Source organism: Ctenocephalides felis, unplaced genomic scaffold, assembly GCF_003426905.1.
Source record: "Ctenocephalides felis isolate EL2017-DRISC unplaced genomic scaffold, ASM342690v1 CF-g0.4_SCAFFOLD_01170, whole genome shotgun sequence".
Lineage (NCBI taxonomy): Eukaryota > Metazoa > Arthropoda > Insecta > Siphonaptera > Pulicidae > Ctenocephalides > Ctenocephalides felis.
Genome location: NW_020537324.1, coordinates 66460327 through 66478084, shown reverse-complemented (window position 1 = coordinate 66478084; position 17758 = coordinate 66460327). Strand labels below are relative to the sequence as shown.

At 28.8% G+C, this 17758-nt stretch overlaps 3 protein-coding genes across 6 annotated transcripts in view; 1 reads left to right on the top strand and 2 right to left on the bottom strand.

Moving 5' to 3' along the window:
• LOC113367551 (protein ELYS) overlaps positions 1–3435 on the bottom strand; it is a 12724-nt gene extending 9289 nt beyond the window's left edge. The window contains exons 1-11 of the mRNA XM_026609150.1: positions 3420–3435; positions 3230–3359; positions 2983–3148; positions 2619–2754; positions 1653–1790; positions 1268–1434; positions 1065–1193; positions 891–990; positions 651–752; positions 424–588; positions 159–349 (exon numbers count right to left, since the gene is read on the bottom strand). Of these exons, the coding sequence (XP_026464935.1) occupies positions 159–349; positions 424–588; positions 651–752; positions 891–990; positions 1065–1193; positions 1268–1434; positions 1653–1790; positions 2619–2754; positions 2983–3148; positions 3230–3359; positions 3420–3435 (1440 nt within the window). The remainder of the gene's footprint in view (positions 1–158; positions 350–423; positions 589–650; positions 753–890; positions 991–1064; positions 1194–1267; positions 1435–1652; positions 1791–2618; positions 2755–2982; positions 3149–3229; positions 3360–3419) is intronic.
• Positions 3436–4017: 582 nt separating this feature from the next.
• Positions 4018–4630, top strand: LOC113366363 (probable small nuclear ribonucleoprotein G). Its single transcript, XM_026607964.1, has 3 exons — positions 4018–4171; positions 4242–4389; positions 4465–4630. Exons 1-3 carry the CDS (start codon positions 4140–4142, stop codon positions 4513–4515), a joined length of 231 nt encoding a protein of 76 aa, XP_026463749.1. The 5' UTR covers positions 4018–4139; the 3' UTR covers positions 4516–4630.
• On the bottom strand, positions 4586–8030 carry LOC113366362 (ATP-binding cassette sub-family F member 2). Of its 4 annotated transcripts, none has more exons than XM_026607960.1 (11): positions 7945–8030; positions 7281–7484; positions 6997–7203; positions 6744–6932; positions 6498–6641; positions 6290–6413; positions 6020–6218; positions 5622–5942; positions 5308–5499; positions 5029–5232; positions 4586–4921 (listed from the first exon to the last, which is right to left on the bottom strand). In XM_026607960.1, the coding sequence occupies exons 2-11, from the start codon at positions 7456–7458 to the stop codon at positions 4787–4789; spliced, it is 1893 nt and encodes a 630-aa protein (XP_026463745.1). In that variant the 5' UTR covers positions 7459–7484; positions 7945–8030; the 3' UTR covers positions 4586–4786. The 4 variants fall into 4 exon arrangements, with proteins under 4 accessions (XP_026463745.1, XP_026463746.1, XP_026463748.1 ...); XM_026607961.1 differs by having other exon boundaries at positions 7806–7947; XM_026607963.1 differs by having other exon boundaries at positions 7281–7478; positions 7806–7945.
• Positions 8031–17758: the final 9728 nt, after the last annotated feature.

The window sequence follows — 17758 nt, the reverse complement described above, 5'->3', positions numbered from 1 at the left end:
TGAATCCATAATCAAGGGCAATAGACAACAGCATTTCACGTTGCTCAATCTAAAACACATGGTAAAAAAAATCTGTTCATTACCAACTGTATTTTATCTCAATCACTATGTGATTTACTTTATTTTTAACAAATTCTTTTAATATTATTTTTACTCACCGTCGAAGTTTCACAATCAAATGAATTATCATGAAATAATGGTATCAGATGCGTTCTCAAACATTCAAGATATAATGATTCTGGTGCTATCAATCCTGCTGAACCCATATTTGATAATTTCTGTAGAATTTGCTTTTGAGAACCAGGCCAATGGAAACAAAAGTTTTTTGAAATGCTCAATACATCACAATCTAAAAATCAAATTTAAGAATATATAACATTATATACATAAAAAATGTGTTATGAAATATTTGTTAGACCATACCAAAAGTCAGAGAACCAGGATGATAATATTCATCAAAAGCTTGGCACGATTTGAACAAGCTTAATGTATTAGTGCTTAATTTTATATCTCTAAGCTTTGTATAATCAAGATCTAATTTAATCTGAAATTTGTTATAAACAATTTTTTCTAATCTTGACTCAATATCTGAAAGAAGAAAATATTTTAGAAAATATACATATCAAAATTTTTATATTATCAACACTTACTTGAATTACCCATTCCAAATTTGTACCATTGATCTATATCGAAAATACATAAATATAATTTATTTTCTGCAATCCATGAAAATGTACATACGCTTATAGCACCTGAAATTGTAAAAATTAATATAAAAGTTTCATTTACATTATATCAGGTTTGAAATAGCTATTATTGTAATCTATAATCTATTAATAGAAAGATGGTTACATACTACAAAAATCTATAAATATTGGAGAAATGCTTACACTCATCTTGAAAAAGCTTTTGTATGACCTGACAAGAAATAATTCGAGATTCAATCTTCCCCAAAACCATGGTGTATTGCAAATTGCAATTCAAAAACTCCTAAAAATTATAAAATATCTATTAGACATATACAGCTAAATATACACAAAGCTGTTAATATAAAATATATATACCTGATATCTACAAAAGCCAGAAGAATCTTTCGATCTATAAATTAATTGATGAAAATTGGCTGTGGTTTTTGTACCATTTGAATGAAGCGTCCACAGGAAACAGTGAGCTCGTGGATCATCAGAAGGTTCCTCAAAAAATAAAGTGAAGAATGCATTATTATGAATATTACATTTGATTTCACAATTATTGTTTTAAAACTAACTTGGAAAGTTATTTGTAGTATAGCACCGTGCATTGGATTTGATTTATAAATAATTTTAAAGCCTATCAGATCAATTATAACAAAAGCGCCTGTATTGCTACCAATAACAAGAGCTGATATTTGTTGCACCATCAATAAACTTGTAACTGATCCTATGATGTCTACAGCTGAAATAAACAATAATGTAAACAATCAATTGTTTTAAAATATTCTTTAACAATCAGTACAAATAGAATGATTGAAACAAGTATCAAAGTAATTGACCAAAAATAAAGATCTAAGTATTATTGTCATATTTGTTACGTTAAATTGTTAGTAATTACTATATTATCTGACTAATTAAGAAACAATTACAATCAACATTGAAATATCTAATTCTACTTACAGTAAATATTTAGGGCTATGTGTTCATCTTTTGCCATTGCTAATTCCTTCAGAAGTTCATAATTGGCATTTGGACGAACTTTTGCACACTGTCTTATGTGATACTCATCAAATCCATATTCAGGTCCCAATTCAAGGGCTATAAAATATAATTTTGAATACATATATATATATATATATATATATATATATATATAATATAATATATTAGGGAGTCCCTTAATATGGAATTTTCAAATTTCCTTGCTCCCAGGGGCTCAAATGGTTCCAAATTGATAAAAAACAATTCTCTCAAAGTTTTAGCTCTTAATATTGTCTTTTAGATCGAGCGCAAATCAATATATATATATATATATATATGTATATATATATATATATATATATATATACACCTAAGTCTGTTTTTACACGGTCTTTTTGTACACGGTTTTGATATAACACGGTTTGAAACTTGAATATTTTTAATTTTTTTACACGAATTTATTCCATTTAGCACAATTTGAAATTTTATGTACCTAAATTTTTTTTGTCAAATTAAATTTCTGCGAAGTATGTTCATATCACAAAGAAGTATTTATGAAAGAAAAAAGTCTGAAACCATCGATAGTATCGATAGTTTGCGAACACTAGCTTAAAGATTTAAGTGAATTCCCCTTTAGCGCCTACAAACAATTTTTACTGGTCAAAGCAAATGTGAATAGCACTAATTTAATTCTTGTTCTTAAAAATTCTTGTTTTTCACCAATTTTAATAGGTTTTAGAGATTAGGAACAAATCACCCATTTTTGTATAAGATCAATATTTTTTTTACACGTTTTTTTTTTTACACGGATTCTTCTGGAACCAATCTCCGTGTAAAAACAGACTTAGATGTTATTTATATATATATATATATATATATATATATATATATATATATAATACATACCAGTTTTAAAATATTTCAAGCATATTGCAACTAACTAACCATCAATACAAATCTGCCTGCAAAGATCGATTAAATATGCATTTTCTTTATTTGTTGTAACAGCTAAGACTCCATCAAAGGCAGATAAAGGACCAGCTAAATTTCCTCCAGAATCAACTAGGCATATTTTTGTGACCTACAATCTTTAAATATTATAATCCTTCCAAAGTAAATTTGATATCAGAGTAATTGTATTAAAATTACCATTCAAAATTTTCTTTAAATTACTATACTAAACCATTTATAAAAAAAAAACTAAACTTCTCAAAATTTAGCAAATATATTTTGGAATATACTACTGGGTTTTGATCAAAAAATATTATTACAATATTATGCAAAATATGTATTACAAAAACAAACTCACGGGTTCACCAATATTAATTGCTAACAATATTCTGCAACCTTGTATTGCAAAAATACATATGCTTCCATCATTTACACCGTGACATAATCCTATGGCAAGTAAACAGGATCCAAATTCTTCAGAAATGGGTATTTTGCAAATACTTGTTATACAGGTATACTGACTCCTAATAAAAGTATATGCAGAATTAATTAGAAACTTATATATAACAACATTTAGTGATAGTATTAGATAGATTTTATATTACTTATAAAATGATCCGAACTTCCAAGATGCAATTTTGGAGCCAGTTTTAATGCAAAATATTTCAAGAATCGCTCCAGAAGCAATCCAACAATATTTGCTATTTTCTATTATCCCTCCTTGTACTTCAGAATCTGCAATAATACCACATTAAAGTGTTATAGGTTTGGTTGAACAGAGAAGAAACTAATAACGAATATCTGATACCATTATATTGCTCATCAATGTCAATTTTTGAGATCAACGTTTGAGGCAAATCAATAATTGATTTTAATGATAATATATTACTTTCCATCATATAAATAAAAATTACGCATTAAACGGGTTAGGTTATAAAATAAATTATGGTTTTTCAAACATTAACTTTTTTGCTTTTGGTTTTTCAAACATAAATGAACATAATACTCCAAACAACAAACATTTATATACTATAGCTAAGTTAAAAATGTTACATTAGTTATTTCTATTAACTTTGCCGGACTTTTATTTAAATATTTTCTATGTACATATTTGACAACATAAACTATATACATGTGAACATATGTGAATGTGACATCATTGTTCTGTTTTGCAACAATGCTACCACCTTAGAAAAATGTTACGTTTGTTTGAATTACTTTATTATCATAAAAATATATTACATTAAAATATGTATATTTATTATCTACATTATAATGCAAATATATTCTGGAAAATACACTTTAATTTTTTGCAATAAATATGCGTAAACATTAAAAATGATTATCTGTTGGCAACATGTATTTTTTCATTAATGGCAGACATTTTCAATGCTGGTAATACTTTCCTGCGATTAAATGCCTCGCGTCGAACGAGTTTTGCTAATATTTAATAATTTTACAGTACATATTTGTTTGTTACAACTCGTCGAATAATTCTTAAAGAATTTCTCCAAAATGTCAAAAGCACATCCACCAGAGTTAAAAAAGTGCGTGTTTACATATATATTTAATTTATAAATTAGGTTAGACTCATGTAATTTAAACGATTATTTACAGATTTATGGACAAAAGGCTGTCATTGAAATTAAATGGTGGTAGATCAGTGACTGGAGTGCTTCGTGGATTTGATCCATTCATGAATCTTGTAGTCGATGATTCAGTAGAAGAACTTAAGGATGGGGGTAGAAATCAAATTGGAATGGTTGTAAGTATTCTACTCAAAACAATTCAAATACTTTTATTAATGCACATAAACAACATGTCAATTAATTTATTGCAGGTGATTCGAGGAAACAGCATAGTCATGGTAGAAGCTTTAGATCGAATTTAGCATAACTGTTTAGAAATAAGTAATTTTATAATTTTATTTTTATGTTATATGTAAGGAAAAAAATAAAACATTCTTTTTGAAGTGCTATATTCAATTTTCTTTTATACCATTGTAATACCAAATATTATTAGAATGAATATAGTAACATCTTACTGAAGTCATGTTTTAACAAAAATATATCAGAAAACAATTAATAAAGAAAGCTTGTAAAAAGTACTCCAGCATTGCAAAATAACAGATGTACATTCTTCTAGTGAATTAGTTGAAAGAACTATTTTCTTAAATTTGCTTGATTAGCAGCATTTTGCTTCAGAACTTTGCTCTTGAGGTGATCTTTGTACTTCAAAATACCCCCTTGCCATTTTGTGCATGTCTGGTTCTCACAAACCCAAATCTCTTCAGCGACCTATAAAATTATTAAATAAATTTATTTTGAAGAACTCTTAATAAAAAAAAAACAACTAAAATATGAGAAACCTTCATGATATGATCTATAGATTATAAGGTAAATACCTGATTAATGAGCCTGAAGTCGTGAGAAACTAGAACCATGCCACCATCAAAGTCATTGATGGCATCAGCCAAGGCATCAATTGTTTCCATATCCAAATGATTGGTAGGTTCATCAAGTAGAAGAAGATGCGGGACTTGCCAGGCAAGCCATGCAAATACCACTCTACAACGTTGACCATCAGAGAGTTGACGAATTGGACAAACCTATAAATTTGATTATAATTAGTTTTGTAATTAAAATAAATTTTGGCTAATCATTTTTCTTAGAGGGATTCTTACTTGCTGCCTTCCAGTAAGTCCATAACGACCAATAATTTTTCGCATCTCTTCACGTTCCTTAACTTCTGGGAAAGCTTTCATCATATATTCTAATGGTGACAAATCCATATCCAGTAACTCATGCAAGTGCTGATGATACCTAGCTATCCTCAAATGAGAGTTCTTTCTTATCATCCCGGATGTAGGCACCAACTGAAAGGACAATATATAATTACATCTGTATTAAACAAATTGAAATAAAAATTATATATGTCTGATAAGTAGATAAAATATTTTGGATAAAGAAATATTATAGATCAAATGTTTATACTTACATCACCATACAGCAATTTGAGTAGCGTGGACTTTCCTGCTCCATTAGGACCAACCAAAGCCAGCCTTGTATCCAAATCAATACCAAACTCCAAATTTTTGTATATATATGGTGTACTTTCATTATAACGAAAACTAACATTTTGCACCATGATGACCGGTGGAGGCACAGTGCCACAACTAGGGAAGTAAAAGTTAAGAACCTTATCATCAGTTACTTTTTCAGTAAGACCTTGGGCAACCATTTTAGCCAAAGTTTTTTCTTTAGATTGAGCTTGTCTGGCTAGTTTTGCAGAACCGTGACCAAACCTTGCAATGTAATTCTAAAAATTGCATATGTATATCATTAGACAAAAAAATTGTAGTCTAAAATGTGAACTTATCAGATTTTAACATTTACCTTCATATGTGCTATCTGATCTTGTTCCCAGTTGTACTGTTTCATTTGATTTTCTAATAATTCCATTCTAGTTCTAACAAACGCTTCATAATTACCAGTATAGTACTTGAGGCGTTTCTTAGTAACATGTATAATATTTGTACAAATGCCATTAAGAAAATCTTGAGAATGTGATATAATTACCAGAATTCTTTTATAGCTAAAAACAAAACAAAATATGACTTCATATTATCAAGTTTGAAGTACAAAATTGTGCAAAGGCACACATACCTTTTCAATTCTTCTTCTAACCATACACATGCATCAAGATCTAAATGATTTGTTGGTTCGTCAAGTAACAAAAGATGTGGCTTAACATACAAGGCTCTAGCCAAAGCAATTCTCATACGCCATCCTATATAGATAAATAACAGAATTATAGTTTCTTACAGAGGACTTGTAAGATGTAAATGTACATATAAAATCAAATTTAAATCACCTCCAGAGAAATCCTTTGTAGCTTTGTTTTGCATTTCTTTTGTAAATCCAAGACCATGTAATATATGTGCAGCCCTTGCCTCAGCCGTATCCGCAGACATATCATCCAAGCGTTCATAGACATCCATCAATTGATCTTGAGAGTCTGGAAGAGTATTTCATACATTAAATAATAAGTTTTAATACTGACTCATATCTCGAGCTTATTAAAGACAAATTATCTTAAGATATATATGATAATATAAACCTTCATCATCACACTGTGCAAGTTCCTCAGCCAATTTTTCAAGTTTAACCCTTTCTTCATCAACTTCCATAACGCATTGCAAAGCAGATTTATCACTAGCAGGCATTTCTCTAGTTAAATGAAAGATGTCTATATGCTCAGGAATTGGTACTTCACGATTACCAAGAACAGACAATAGTGATGATTTGCCTAAAAGTATAATAAATAATATTTTTGTAATAAGAGCTATTTTATTTGAACAAGTTATATATACCGCTTCCATTAAGGCCTAAAAGACCATATCTCCTCCCACAATTTAATTCTAAAAGAGTGTCTTGAAGCAATTCACAACCATAGAAAGTTACAGAAAAATTAGCTATTTTAATATCCCTTGAGCGTGGATGGACAGCTAAAGATCCTGTGCAAGACCTGGCATCAGAATTCAATTTTGCTTCTGCTTCCAGTTTCGCACAAAGAATTTCTGCAATAATAAAATATAGGATTACTGCATTTCAAACCTAATAAAGAATATAGTTTTCATAGCTGTTTTTTAACAACCTTCTGCAGAGAGCTCTGTAGTTCCATTACTTTTCACTCCATTAGTTTGGTTGGGGGCTGGAGATTGTTCTTTGTCATTTTCTTCACCATTTTTAGTTGCAACTTTTTTGCCAGCCTGTCTGGCTTTCGCTTGCTCCTTCTTGCGTTGCTGTTCACGTTTTTTGGCATCAGAAGGCATGATAAAGGCTCAAGATTGTTCTGAAACTAACAATAATTCAATTAAAAATTCGGAATAGGTATTATTTGACAGATTGCAAAGGAAATTAATTTAATTCGAAGAAACCCCTCACTTAGATATGGAAATAAGAAATAAAAAATTGCATATCACGAAAATGCTCCATCGAAATAGATTATTTAAAAAATTATCACTGACATAGCGAAATAAGTAAATTATAGGTTATGTTGAAATTGACATTAATATCATCACTTCAAATTTAAAACAATCGTACAGTTTCTGGGATCAATAACACTATTAACTATAATTTCCGAGTTATCACATTTCACGCCAAATTAAGTATGCGTTACCTAGAGATACCTCAAAATTGACACAATGACATATGAGAGTTTCACGCAATGTAATTCTAAAATATATTGTTTTTATAGGCACATGGAATACATAATATTACACATGGATTATTATCTATATAAATACTATTGTACTAACTTTAAATATAGAATTGATCTGAATTTAAACCTTAAGAATAGAAGCGACAGCTCCTTCACGTGTCTGTATAATAGAAGAGAAAAAATAAAGAATGTTTTAATGTTGGTGCTTTTGGAATATTGACATCACGGAAAAATTTCAGCTTTTTTGAGCGCGAAAATTTAAAATCAATACTAACGAGTAATTAAATGGCAAAGATTTGATGTAATTTTGAATTGGTAAACTAAAACATTTGATTTATAATTTTTAAATAAATAATTTATTGGTATAGGTATGTTTCTGTGTATATACAGCTAGTTTGATATTAAATTCATTGTATTTTCAATCATATATAAGCATAATTATTCGGGAACATTTCAAGGCAAAATTTAAAAATTATCATATGTAATATAATTATTATAATTTAATTAATATAAAACAATTTATTTATAATCTACTAGTTTAAATGAACATATGAAGTATACAAAAACATGAAACATATAATTCCATATTTAAAGTTAGTAAAAACATAAAAAATGAACTAACACTTTCTTGTTTTGCATACAATTTATTTTATGAACTTTGCTAACTAATTGATGCAATTATGAATTAGCAAACAAAAACGTTTGCTTTGAAATATTTCGAAAAATAATTTATTAGTATAGGTATGTTTTATATGTATATACAGCTACTTTAATACAAAATTCATTGCAAACATAGTATAATTATTCAGAAACATCCCAAGGCAAAATTTAAGAATTATTATTTGTAATAACTTTAATATAAAATAATTTATAAAGTACTAGTTAAAATAAAAAAAATATGAAGTTTACAAAAACATAAAATAACATATAAATCTGAATTTAAATTTAGTAAAAAATTACTCTCATTCTTTGTTTTACATACAATTTATTTTATAAATAAATGTTATATTAAAAGCATTTCATCATCTATTTTATATCAAGTATAAAGCTATTTTTTTAGATAAATAATTATCAGTACTTAAAAAAAGTACATAAATCTTAAGGAACTTGTATTTCCATTATAACAAATATAATTTCGTATATTTTATTGAAGTACAATTTAAATATTGATTACTAGAAAAAAAAGTATTATTAAAATAATTAAGGAAATTTTTTAATATATATAAAATAATAATCATTAAGTTCACCGACTACAATTTATTGATAACTAAATTGTTTCTATATTATTAAATAACAGGAATAGTTATTAATTATATTAATATTTTACTAATAATAAGATATTTATTATATTATTAAATATAAATTAATATATATATATATCTATATATTATAATAATTAATAAAATGTTTTAATATACATAAATAATTAATATTCATCAAGTTTACCGGCATAAAGTGGACCCTTACTATTAGATGTAAACTTTTAAATGCATCAACATTTATATTTAATTAATATTTTTAAATATTTAATCTTTGCATAATCTTTTCAGGGTTCGATACCCTCCTCGGCCAGCTTGATATTAAGCAGTAGTGATATCAGATGTTATGTTTACCCACAAAAGTGTGTTACCCACTTCATAAAATATCCTTTTATTTTTCAATTTGTGAAGCTACAATATGTTACCTTTGCAAATATAAATATTCCAACATATTAAATATATGTTTACCTCTTCAGAAACCTAATAGAATATTTGTATTTTTTTTTTGCAAAAAGAAACAGAACTTATCTGTACTTCAAGGGAATGTCTTTAGGCGGCAATTTCCAATTTTGTGTCATATATGCTTTGTGTAAATTTTTTATTTGTTTTTTTTTCTTAAGATGTCCGATATCACATTTCAATTGATATCGTACGATGTGCGTCCAATCACAAACACACGTGAGTCAGGATGAAATTGCAAGTTTTATTCCGAATTTTATGCGATCCGATGCCCGCCTCGGCGGAAACATAAAACTTTGTCGTAAAACACATTCCAATTCCGAAAGAAAATATCCAGGACAGAATATAGTTTTTCGGGAAAAACACGTCCCCAATTTTTCGTACAGCCGCGTACTGCAAAATACTATTAAATATACGATAAAATAATGCATACTGGATATATGGGGATGCCAATAAATAAATTAATCTTGTTGTTTGCTTACTAAACAGTGAACATCCACTTTTGCAGAACAATTCCTCATAAATACTTAATAAATCCAATTTATCCAATTACATTATCAGCTATTGGAAAAAAGAGTTATCAGAAACTTTGCCATTAAGATTCGATGTTAATGTCAAAGAGCGAAAGAAGTTGAATTGCGTGTCTTTTGAGAAGTGTGCCATATTAAATAATAAAATGTTATCAACTTAAAATCACCTGAAATATTAATGAAGATGAACCATCCCAATTTCTTCCAGAAAGGAAAAGGGTCCGTCAGTCTCTTCCTTACGCCATGCACTGAATTCTACAGAGTAGAGAAAAAATTTATAAATGGCTAACTGGTAGAAATTATACTCATTATAATAAAAATAATAAAAAGAAGATACTACTACTACCAATACTAATACTACTTTTCGAAATATTGTCAACTTCGTTTTTATATTTAGTTCAGATATATAATATGAAAATTTGATTAGAATGTAGTACAAAATTAAAGATAAATCATTAAAATTTGTATTTGTGTATTTATAGACTGGTTGTAATTTATATGCAAATAAAATAATTCAATTTTTTATTACACATTATTTATTACAAATACATCTCTTATACTTACTCGGAGTATTTTCTAAAACCAAAGTATTTTGATATATTCTTTAATACCATCAAAGGTACACTACCGTCATATAAAGATTCATTAAAATTGTCGAGATATATACTTTGAACAATCAATTATGAAGAAAAGACCTGGCCGATGTTTGCCAAAAAATAAATAGCACGTTTTCCAAATTATATCTTTCGAATAGTTTTTGAATTTTCAAAATTGATTCATGATTTTTAGCTAAAGAGCGGAAGAAAATTTTTGCACTTTTGTAATTCTAAAGAAATGGCTTCATCGATGGCATATAAAAAAACTTATAATTGTGATTGCTTATCATACATTGTCGACTGGCTTCAAAATTTTAGAAATCGATTCAGCAGTTTTTGAGGAATCGCGGATGAAAGGTCTAACTTTGACAAACGTGATAAAAACTACTAGGCATTTTTCAAACTTCGATGAATTTTTAAAATTAAACGACTTGTCATAGAGCCGTATTATTTTAGTAAGTTCTATAAGACCATGATATCTATCGTCAAAAAAGTTTCATGCAATAGTCAAAAAAAAAATTTCAACTGTTAAGAACAAGAAAACAACCCGGCCGATGTTAATCAAAAACTAATCAACCAAATCTTTTTGACGGGCTTTTAAATTTTTAACTAGATTCAGGATTGTGGGCTCAAACATTTTACGCATTTTTACTTCTAAAAAGAAACGCCTCAGCTACACAGAAATGATAGACGCTAGTCGGCCTCGCCATTTTTGGGAAAACATCGACAAAAGGTCAAAAATTGGCTCACATTCACACACACACATATATACTTTTTAACATCTTGTAGGGTAAGTTATTGTAATCGTCCACAAATTGAAAATTGAAAATTTTTGCATATTTTCACGTTTTAGGGCTTTCTGAATATTTTGGCATGTGTGTGTATGTGTGGATACAATTTTTCATCGCTGTTTTCGAGAATACCGCTCAACCGATTTGAATGATTAAAAAAGCATTCGATTTCTACTTATGGAGATTAGTGCTGATTAGTTTTTGAGAAAAACAGATATACAAAGCAGAGTGCAGAAAATGAAAATTAAGTTTTTGAGAGAATAGTGCATCCAATTTAAATGTTTCAAAAAACATTCAATTCGTAATAATAACAAGACGTGGTGATCAGTTTTTGGAATAGACAGGTCCAGCCGTTTCAGAAGTAAGGAGCTAAACGTGTAGAACATGAAAGTTTTTGAGAGAATAAACATCCGATCCGAATGATTCAAACATACGCATACATACTTTTTCCAAATTTGGTCTCATTCGATTCAGAATGGCTTGAAACGTCGAAAAAATATAAAATCAGTAAATTCTTCTTCGGGCAGTTAATAGATCATAGTAAGGGGGCATCCATTAATCACGTGAGTCTTTTAGGGGGAGGGGGGATTTGACAAAAAATCACGAAACATCACGTGGGGTCTAGTAAGATATCACGTGTATTTATTATTTAACTGAATTTTTTAAAAAAAATTCAAACATCTTGAAAATAAATACGATTTTTTTGTGAATTCGAAAAATTTTACGTAACTAAAAATGCACGTGATGTTTGGTGGGGGAAGGAGGGTGGCTAATTCTAATTATCACGGCGTATCACCAAGGTGGAGGAGGATCCAAAATCTCTAAAAAATCAATCAAGTGATTAATGGACGTCCCCTAAGACAACATATTAAATGAAATAATGAGTAAACATAATATCAACAATAAAATATCTAATGCTTCTAAGTGTTCTTCCAACTAGATATAGATATCCGATGTCCATTTTCCGTGTCCACGTGTCCGGTTTTGCAATATTTCAGCAGATGCGTGTCCTTTAGCCGCATTCGCGTCACGTTTTCCGGACATTTACGACAGGCGAGCCGCCGCCGCCGCTAGTAGCGCACCGGAGCGCTAATGTACGATGATGGGTTTCGCTTTGCGAGTACAAAGTAGGGAAAACATGGGAAAACTGCAGGAGTCGCAATACAGGATTGAATAAATACGCAAGTAATAAAATATAATAGAAAATAAAATTAAACTAGCTGTAAGTGGAATTCTGTCTTAAGGCAATTAAGGCATCGTGCCTTAAGGCAAATTGCTGGAACTTCCCGTACCAAAAATTATTATTTTTTTAAAACAATTAACATTTTTGAAAAAAAATTACTTTGAAAGAATAAGATTTTTGAGAAACTATAAATTGGACAAAAAATAACTTTTCTTTGAAAAAAAAAATTTTTTTTTAAAAAAACATTTTTTTTTTTGAAAAAAATTTTTTTTTCTGTATTTTGACATATTGTAGAAGATCTGAAATTTTTTTGAAAGCAATCGTACTGCTTTAACTGCATAGGGACAAAATATAAAGCGCGTAAGCGCCGCGTCGCTGTCTAACGCATAAGCATTGGTACGGAACCCATAGAAATGTTAACAAAATGTATACTTATTGTTAAAATCTCTATAAAATATCTGATAATTTGATGTGCATATGTCTAATGATCATTTTTGACCGCCAAATGGCTCATTTTTTTACTTTTTCCTCCATATCTCCGAAACCGCTAGACCTACCTTCATGAAAATTTTATCGATTCTTCACCTTGTCAATACAAGTTTGAAATGTTTTTTGAATTATTCAAATCGGACGCTCCGTTCTCTTAAAAACTGAGTTACCGTTTTCGGCACATTTTGCCCCGTATCTTCGGAACGGCTAGACCTGCCTTCGCCAAAAACTAATCAGCACGTCTCCTTATCAATACGAATCGAATGTTTTTTGAATTATTCAAATCGGTTGATCCGTGTTCCCGAAATCGTCGACGAAAATTTGTATCCGCACATACATACACACACGCACATACATACATACATACATACATACATACATACATACATACATACACACACACACACACACACACACACACATACATCCATTTTTTCTAAGGTATGCCAAAATGTTCAGAAACCTTTGAAACGTAAAGATATATAAAAATTTTCATTTTCGATTTTTTTGCGATTACTATAACTTGCCCTACGGGAAGTTAATAATATAAATATAGATAATATATAGAAATTGATGCAGATTATATATAGTAATTATAACAATAATAATGAATAGTAGTCAGGTAGTCTTCCCGAAGGCGGTGTGGCGAGCATAGCTGACTTAGTAGCGTGTTCGATTCACACGACAGGGATCTTTGGATCGAACCCTGTCAATGATTCAGAATTTATGAAAAAAATATGTGTAGTGAATTTGGAATTGAATAAAATTGTATTTGTTAAGTAGAAGTTGTATGAGAATTAAGAGAAATAAGAATTACAGAATTAAAATAGCTATATTGTATTAATAGTAAAAAGAAAAAAATATAAGAATTTGCTGGTATTAAAAGAAGAATGAAGAAATGGAATGAAGATAGAAGTTGAATAGATTTACAAATTTGATATGAAAAAGCAAAAATTGGAAAAAATAAGAAGAAGAAAAATCAAGAAGAATATATATATATATATATATATATATAGATTGAATATGATATAAAAATTAGTATTGAATGTAAATAAATAAAACTGAAAAAAAAACGCAGATCCATGGTGTGAAAGTCACCACAAATAAATGGTTCCTTTCTATTTCTCCCTCCTCTTTTTTATGCATTTTTTAAAACATATTTTCTTTTCCAAACTTCTGCTTCCATACTTCCTGATCCTGCGCTTCGGCTTTCAGTTCCCTGTATTTTCTATTCTCGCGTAAGTCGTCAATCATCATAGTAATTATGTTAGAAGAAATATTAAAGTCTATTTAAAAATTTCCTTGATTGAGTAAAATAGTGGAATAATTAAAAATATAAATAATTTTTCAACAGTTAAAGAATAAATATCAATTGTTAATTAAGGTAGGGTGGAACGCAAGGGTCCAATTTGACTTTGAGCAATCATATTGTGAAAACCAAACTAGTTATATCATAACAAATAACACATATCAAACAAACAACTACCTGGCTATGTTCAGTAAAACTCCCAGCTAATTCGTTATTGTTACATTAACAAGAATCAATACTTGATTCTGTTGTTGGAATGAAAATGAAACATGATCTGATTTTGCTTTAGCAAAAGATACAATTTTCGCTTTAATTATTTTAAAATAAAATTACTTAAAAAAATTAAGATAGATAAAATATTTCAAAACTTACTAAAATATTGAGAATCATTTCTTTAGATATTCAACAAAAATATGTCACAAAATAAAAGATGTATCAATTTTTTAAGTTATCAACTATTAGAAAATTATGTAATTAATAAAATAAGGAATTACTTTTTTATATCAATATTCTTGAATAAATTACTAATCGATTTGATTCTTGTTTCTATGTTGGAAACAAATTTAAAAATATTACTATTCTGGAATGTTAGTGGTAATGAAATGAGCAATTAAATTATTGAAAAATCAATTTGTTTTCACCGAAAGAAATTTGCTTCTGAAAAGAGTTCTACAATGGATAATAATAATCAATAATTATTGCATAGTTAGATTATTTAATATATCATTTATCAATATCAATTATCTGAGTTGCTGGCTATCAAAATTCAAGTAAAACATATATATTTTTACAAACAACGCGTGGACAAACTCATTATTTGTCTTTTTTTTTGCAAATATCAATATAGATTATAATAAAATCCGATAATATATTGAATATTCCAAATTTTGCACATCTAGCAAAATGAACAATGACAACTTAGAGTTGTACAAGTCAATTAAGGGTTGATAGGAAAAGTTTTATAGACTCTTCTCTGTTACGTTCTTACACAATCGTGTTTTGCTAACAAAAAACTTTCTGGTGCAAATATTGATATAAAAGATTGTACAAGTAGAAAGTACAACTGTAGCATATTTATAAAGCATCAATTTATATAAAAATTCAAAAATTAAAAAAATCTTTATATTAATTTTAATCGATTGTTGCCATAAGGGTTTATAATCAAGCATAATATTTAATTCCTAAAGTTATACAACTAGATAAAATTAACTCTCCTTTTCTCTTCAGAAAAATGTTTCTTCTATTTTGATTATTAACTTCCCGTAGGGTAAGTTATAGTAATCGCAAAAAAATCGAAAATGAAAATTTTTATATATCTTTACGTTTCAGAGGTTTCTGAACATTTTGGCATACCTTAGAAAAAATGGATGTATGTGTGTGTGGGTGTGTGTGTGTGTATGTGTGTGTGTGTGTGTATGTATGTATGTGTGTGTATGTATGTGCGGATACAAATTTTCGTCGACGATTTCGGGAACACGGGTCAACCGATTTGAATAATTCAAAAAACATTCGATTCGTATTGATAAGGAGACGTGCTGATTAGTTTTTGGCGAAGGCAGGTCTAGCAGTTCCGAAGATACGGGGCAAAAAGTGCCGAAAACGGTAACTCAGTTTTTGAGAGAACGGAGCGTCCGATTTGAATAATTCAAAAAACATTTCACTTGTATTGACAAGGTTAAGAATCGATAAAATTTTCATGAAGGTAGCTCTAGCGGTTTCGGAGATATGGAGGAAAAAGTAAAAAAATAAGCCATTTGGCGGTCAAAAATGATCATTAGACATATGCTCATCAAATTATCAGATATTTTATAGAGATTTTAACAATAAGTATACGTTTTGTTAACATTCCTATGGGTTCCGTACCAATGCTTATGCGTTAGACAGCGACGCGGCGCTTACGCGCTTTATATTTTGCCCCTATGCAGTTAAAGCAGTACGATTGCTTTGAAAAGAAAGTTCAGATCTTCCACAATATGTCAAAATAAAAAAAAAATTTTTTTTCAAAAAAAAAAAAAAAACAAAAAAAAATTAAAAAAAATTTTTTTTTAAAAAAAATTTTTTTCAAAAAAAAGTAATTTTTTGTCCAATTTATAGTTTCTTGAAAATCGTATTTTTTCGAAGTAATTTTTTTTAAAAAATGTCAATCGTTTTTAAAAAAATAATAATTTTTGGTACGGGAAGTTCCAGCAATTTGCCTTAAGGCATGATGCCTTAATTGCCTTAAGACAGAATTCCACTTACAGCTAGTTTCTTTAGATATTTGGAAAAAACATGTGTGATAAGATCACTTTCTTGTAATTAACAATATATATTGGGCTAGCCATCTCTTCGTAATTAATTGTTAAAGATACTAATGGTGCATGGCATCATGCCTTTAGGCAAATTGGTGGAACTTCCCGTACCAAAAACTAAATTAATAAAAAAACTTTGCAAAACCTTGAAAAAATTAGATTTTTGAGAAATGTTGAAATTTTTGAAAAAAATTGACTTTTTTGAAAAATTTGATTTTTTTGTGAAAATTTTCAACATTTTTTTAAAGCAATCGCGCTGCATATCTGATTTGGAGTCGAAATATTCCAGCGCGTAAGCGCCGCGTAGTCGTCTAACGTGTCAACATTGGTACAGAAACCATATAAATGTAAACAAAATTTGTACTTATAATTATAATCTTTATAAAATACTAGTACTTATGTCTAATGTTCATTTTTGACCGCCAGATGGCACTATTTTTTACTCTTTTTATTGGATTTTCGGAGACGCAGGACCCGCCTTTACAAAAATTTAATCAGTTGTTTATTTCGTCAATACAAGTAAAATGTTTTTTGAATTATTTAAATCGGGCACTCCGTTATCTCAAAAACTGAAATACCATTTTTGGCACTTTTTGCTCAGTCTTTCCGAAACGGCTAGATCTGCCTTTGCCAAAAACTAATCAGGACGTATCATCTCATTATCAGTAGAAATCGAATGTTTTTTGAATTATTCAAAACGGTTGATCCGTGTTCGCGAAATCGTCGATGAAAATTTGTATCCGTACACACACGCATACACACACACACATACATACATCTATTTTTTCTAAGGTACGCCTAAATGTTCAGAAACCTTTAAAACTTTAATAAATTACCTTACGGGAATAATTTCTCAATTTTTAGTATTTTATCTTAGAAGCCAATGATAATTATAAAGCACTATAATGAAATATTAAAACATTAATTATATCTATATGTTAAGTATTTATGTATTTTATAATTTCATATATCAATAATATCTATATTACTACAAAGTCAGTGAT